Source organism: Austrofundulus limnaeus, unplaced genomic scaffold (assembly GCF_001266775.1).
Source record: "Austrofundulus limnaeus strain Quisiro unplaced genomic scaffold, Austrofundulus_limnaeus-1.0 Scaffold70, whole genome shotgun sequence".
In the NCBI taxonomy this organism is placed as follows: Eukaryota; Metazoa; Chordata; class Actinopteri; order Cyprinodontiformes; family Rivulidae; genus Austrofundulus; species Austrofundulus limnaeus.
The window spans coordinates 1,645,407-1,651,356 of NW_013952472.1; the positions used below are offsets into that span (position 1 = coordinate 1,645,407).

General features: G+C 44.0%; 1 protein-coding gene across 2 annotated transcripts; it reads right to left on the minus strand.

Annotated features, from left to right (window-relative positions):
* Positions 1-1,792: 1,792 nt before the first annotated feature.
* On the minus strand, positions 1,793-5,406 carry LOC106519061 (zinc finger protein 250). 2 transcript variants are annotated; one of them, XR_001310398.1, is made up of 3 exons: positions 5,197-5,406; positions 3,207-4,113; positions 1,793-3,132 (listed from the first exon to the last, which is right to left on the minus strand). XR_001310398.1 is itself a non-coding variant. In XM_014010574.1 (2 exons), exons 1-2 carry the CDS (start codon positions 5,378-5,380, stop codon positions 3,359-3,361), a joined length of 939 nt encoding a protein of 312 aa, XP_013866028.1. In that variant the 5' UTR covers positions 5,381-5,406; the 3' UTR covers positions 1,793-3,358. The 2 variants fall into 2 exon arrangements, 1 of the variants encoding a protein (XP_013866028.1); XM_014010574.1 differs by having other exon boundaries at positions 1,793-4,113.
* Between the last annotated feature and the right edge of the window lie 544 nt (positions 5,407-5,950).

Sequence of the window (5,950 nt, forward strand, 5' to 3'; positions counted from 1 at the left end):
TGTGTTGAGGCAGGTACGGGGCTGCATTACCATAGCAGCCTTACCTTAGGAGGGGAAATCCACCTCGTAGTGTCTGTGCATTCTTTTGAAAGAAATGCTGTTCCACTTTATCCTCTTTGGACAAGTCAAGGGAGCGCTCGAATTACATGAGCCCTCTTCCCACTCCAGGTGAAAATAATAAGTTCTTATTTGCTTGTTAGCTGTCTTTCGTTCATCATTTTTTTCCACTTTGCTGCCATGTTTTAACACATGACCCTAATCCCGCAAGACCATGTTCGGAGTGCTGTTTCACAGCACCCAAAACAAGCAAGACTGGAGCGCGTTCAAGAATGCAATGTTAAACAAACGTTGACAAGGGTGCGTTCAAGAATGCAATGTTAAACAAACGTTGACAAGGGTGCGTTCAAGAATGCAATGTTAAACAAACGTTGACAAGGGTGCGTTGAAGACTGCAATGTTAAACAAAGGTTGCGAAGAGCGCGTTTAAGGCTGCAATGTTACTGTTGCGTTCTACAAGCTCCGTGATCCATTGCTCCGTGAGCTACTGCTAACCAGCTAAAGATCTACCGGTAGATCCCGATCTACTGGTTGGCCTGGCCTGGTATAAACTTACATAATCATAAAATTTATCTATGTACTCAGTTCCACACAGACTGAACACAGGACACTGAATATAAAGGTAAACTAATGATCACAAACACGAAACACCTGGAAGAGACACAAGGGTGATCAGGTGTGCGAGGGCGGGGCAGCTGAGAAAATAAACACTGAAACACTACGAAAACCAAGGCATAAAAAACACAGACAGACACCTACCTGGGCTAAGGAGGCAAAGCACTGGACTGTTGCTCAGAGGTCCAGTGTCCTCTTTTCAAATTAAAGTCAGTTTTGCATGTCTTTTAGAAATCAAGGTCCCAGAGTCTGGAGAAAGCGTAGAGGCACAGAATTCACACTTTCAACCTTTGGTGTCCAGTTGTCCCCCTCCTACAATGCTTGTGAGTATGACTCCACCCCCTGTGAGCAAAAGGTGTGAATCAGGGCCGAGCAGACAAAAGACCTGGAGTTGATTTGAGGTGTGCTGCTTGCATTTGGAAGATTTTGATGTGAATAAAACATTTGGTCAAAAGAGCTCTCCATGCAGGTGAAATAAGCCATCCTTAAGCTGCAAAAAACAGAAAGAAAGAAAAACAGAGAATATTCTACAATATTAGGAGTGGCAAAGTTTACAGTTTGGTTCATCCTAAGAAGGAAGGAAGGAAGGAAGGCAGGAAGGAAGGAAAGAAAGAAAGAAATTCACACTACAATCTGTCATTTACCCATTCACACAGCACTCTATTAGGTCTCTACAAAGCTAACATGTACAATCTTCAATGGAGACTAATCAGTGCCACTCACATTCATACACTGATGGGACACGCATCAGAGGCATTAGGGGTGAAGTGTCTTGCCCAAGGACACAACAACTGACATAGCTGGACGGAGGATCGAGCCGGTGACCTTCCAGTTCCAGGACGACTCCCCAAACCACTCTACAACAGCTGCCCCATTTTATTAGTTCAATGTTCTCCATGCATTTTTAAATATAAAAACCTAATTTACATTTTAGTAAAAAATTTTTTTTTGAGTACCCCCAAAATACCTCTCGCGGACCCTTGGGGGTCCAGGGACCTTAATTTGAGAAGCTTTGGTTTATAACACAGTTGATTTATACAGCTGTGATTACAGCTCTTTAGGCACATCCTTAATGGCAACAGATGAAACGTTAAATCAGAGCATTCATAGAAGACAAATCTTCAACATCAACAACTTTATTGGACAATAAGAACAGACAAAGACAATCACTGTAAATGTTTTAACTCTGGGTGAGGAACCAGTTTAACTCTGAGAAGTTAAACCACTTGAACTCTGGTTAAACCAGTCAAGCTTTGACTGGTTAAAAGGTTTCACTCTTGTTTAAAGACCGTGTAAAGTAAAATGTAACATTTTCTTTTTTAAACATTAGAAATGTCATAMATGGGTTCTTGTAAATGAGTACAAATTCTCTCAACTGTAGATATTTGAATAGTGGAGATATGATTTAATTTGTGTATCTGTTTCAGGATTTTTTGGGCATGTCTTAAAGGGCAGCCTCGTGATGTCACGCAGCTGCCTTCAGTATAACCTCACCCCCTGTTGCTCTAATGGAAAAGAAATCGAACATTGCTTCCTTGGTTACAGGWATGTTCAGGATCGTGGGCGTGGTTTAAGCTCCTACTGCAGACACGCCCCCAGCATTCCAGACCACAGCTAACTGATATTTTTTCATTACTTTTAACACATAATTTTATAAGGTCAACAGTATTTYTAATTGTTCAAACTTGGCTGGGTGATTTTTAACACATATTACTGTGGTGTGACAACCTCAGAACACACATTTATTTTTACTTTACATGGTCTTTAATCAGTTCATATATGGAAGGTTAAAGTCTGGGATGTTAAACCAGTTGAACGCTGGGTGGTAAACTGGTTGACCTGTGGGTGGTAAACTGGTTGAACGCTGGGTGGTAAACTAGTTGAACTGTGGGTGGTAAACTAGTTGAACTGTGGGTGGTAAACTGGTTGAACTGTGGGTGGTAAACTGGTTGAACCGTGGGTGGTAAACTGGGTGAACTGTGGGTGGTAAACTAGTTGAACTGTGGGTGGTAAACTGGGTGAACGCTGGGTGGTAAACTAGTTGAACTGTGGGTGGTAAACTGGTTGAACCGTGGGTGGTAAACTGGGTGAACTGTGGGTGGTAAACTGGTTGACCCATGGGTGGCAAACTGGTTGACCTGTGGGTGGTAATCTGGTTGAACCGTGGGTGGTAATCTGGTTGAACCGTGGGTGGTAAACTGGTTGACCTGTGGGTGGTAAACGGGTTGAATGCTGGGTGGTAAACTGGTTGAAATGTGGGTGGTAAACTAGTTGAACTGTGGGTGGTAAACTGGTTGAATGCTGGGTGGTAAACTGGTTGAACTGTGGGTGGTAAACTGGTTGACCCATGGGTGGCAAACTGGTTGACCTGTGGGTGGTAATCTGGTTGAACTGTGGGTGGTAAACTAGTTGAATTGTGGGTGGTAAACTAGTTGAATTGTGGGTGGTAAACTGGTTGACCTGTGGGTGGTAAACTAGTTTAGTTGAATTGTGGGTGGTAAACTGGTTGAACTGTGGGTGGTAAACTAGTTGACCTGTGGGTGGTAAACTAGTTGAATTGTGGGTGGTAAACTGGTTGACCTGTTGGTGGTAAACTAGTTGAATTGTGGTTGGTAAACGGGTTAAGTTCTGGTTAAACAGCTGCATGTGAGTCTGGCTCCTGGTGCCAGGCACCTCCTCCTCCTCCTCAGCTCCTGCCGGGCCTCTCCTTGGTGTGGAGCCTGAAGTGGGTGTTGAGGTGAGCTGACTGGTTGAAGCGTTTCCCGCAGACGTGGCAGTGGAAGGGCTTCTCTCCGGTGTGGATGCGGTGGTGCCTCTTCAGCATGCTGACCGTGGTGAAGCTCTTCCTGCACACTGCGCAGCTGTAGGGTTTCTCCTTGGTGTGCCAGCGCATGTGCACCTCCAGCTGGCAGGCGAAGCTGAAGCTCTTACCGCACTCCCTGCAGCTGTGCCACCTCTGGATGCTCGGCTTGGGCTGAGAGAAACGAGGCAGAGGCAGCTTCAGGGACCTCCCACTCCTGACGGGCACCATGCTTTGTTTGCTGTTGGAGCAAAGGACCCCCCTCACCTGTGGGCCCCCCCTCACCTGCGGGCTACTTTTTAACGGCCTGTCACTCTCCCCAGAGGAGGAGGAGTGGCTTTCAGCTGTTCTGCAGTCTGAAGGAGCTGATAAGCTGCTGATTGGCTGCTGTTTCTCATTTTCTATTTTTATCTCTACAGGCGTCACTGAGGATGGGGGGGCTCCAGGGTCTGACAGAAGGCGTGACCCCTGCTGCTGAACACGGCTGCCGTTCCCCTCAGTGTGGTCCTCTGCTTCCTGTGCAGCTACAGTCTGACTTCCTCTGAGCTCTCCTTCTTTAAGCTGAGCCAGCAGCTCTGCGCCGCTCCTCSTGTCGGACTCACACAGACGAACGTCCAGCTGGGACCAGACGGAGTACGGCTCTGAAAAACACAAAGAAAACATCGTTAGGGTTCCTGCCTTTAGGATGGACCTGAGACAAGCTTACCAAGCAGAAACAATTATCTGATGTTAGATTATCAAACAGCTCAACTCTGATGTTAAAGATGCTGATCTGAACGCTGCCATCTGCAGGACCACTTCACTGAAAACAGGCTGAAATTCAATCAAGTTTTCCCAGTGACCTTTAAATAAGCTGACATGAACTCCATCTGCCTTTATTCCTAATTTGGTTATGATTTCAAGCATGGAGGTGCAGAACAGTAAAGTGTGTTGATCCTCATCTTCCACACAGTTTACAGAACAGGTGTCCACATGGTTTTTAAATGTTTTCATTTCTTGGCTTTAAGTTGATTTGATGCTGCCGTTTGGTGACGTGAGATTTAAACATTAATTTATACATCTTCTGCTTCTTTTACGTTGGGTTTTAGAAAGTTTTCATAATTGGATGTTTCAAACAAAAAACAGTCTGTGAAACACTCCCTACAAATATCAGGGAAACATCTGGAACATTAAGGAAGTTATGAGCAGAAGTAGAGACCAAATCAAATGGTCACAAAGCTTCAATTCAATTCAAAAAGACTTTATTGATCCCAGAGGGAAATTAGATAATACATTAGATAAGATTCTGTTGGTTCTGTTATAAAGTTTAACTTAAAAAAACATGAACTTCCTTCATACTTGAGTTAAACACGGTTTTGTTATTTTGTAGGTTTTGAATGTGAATCCACTGTCAGATTTTAGATTTGTGTGGGATTAAAACTGTATAAAGAAAGCCCAGCTTTGTTGAACCTGAGGTTTCTTCCAGTTGCCTTCAAACCCAAATATATTTATCTTACTTTGCACATTTGGATTTCAGTCATTTAGTCAAGATTAGAACCGAACATTTTTTATATTATAAATTATAAATTATAAACTCACTACATTTGGRTTGTATGAATATATTTTTGTGACAAAGACAGAGAAACCAGATTAAATAAAGATTTCTGTAGGGAACCAGCACGTCTCCATCCACAGCTCCATTAAAACTCGGTTCTGAGTGAAGATGACCGAAACACAGCGCGCACCTGACGGCAGGAGGTGTTGGACCGCGGCGTTCAGGAGCCGCCGGAGCCGCTCGTTCTCCTCTCTGGACCGCAGCACCTCGCTCTGGTACTCCGCCACCGTGTCTTTAACGGCGCGGAAGATCTCTTCAGCCGCCGCCGTCAGCCTGTCGGTGAGGAACACGTTCAACAGCTCCAGCTTGGTCATGTTTCCTGCAGCTACCTCTGTTTACATCCGGCACACCGGAAGTTCAGGAAGAACGGCGTCTGCAGAGAGCAGCAGCGCCGCCTGCAGGACCGGAAGTGAATTACATTACATTTACATTCATTTAAACACGTTTTTTTAATCAAATAATCTCATCATGAGAGATACTTTATACTGAAGACAAACCACTTCAAACTTAAATTTCAATCCAGTTAGAATTATGTTTATTAAACATGGGTATTTAAGTCATTAATCTTTAGAAATAGTTATCAAATTTTCTTTAATATCAATAAACACATTTTATTTAAGCAGAAATTCCATAAAATACAGAAAGTATTGCAGAAAATGGACTGTCCATCCATCCTTTGTACCTCCTGTACAGGCGGGTTAACTGTCCCAAACACAGAGGTGGGCAGCACCAATCTAAATATTAGTGGCACTTACCCTGAAGCAGTGTTTCCCAAAGTTGGGGTCGGGACCCAAAGTGGGGTCCCGAAACATCAAGGTGGGGTCCTGAAAAGATTTTCTGAATTAATTACATTTTTGCCTTAGTTATTACAAAGGAGTGAGGTT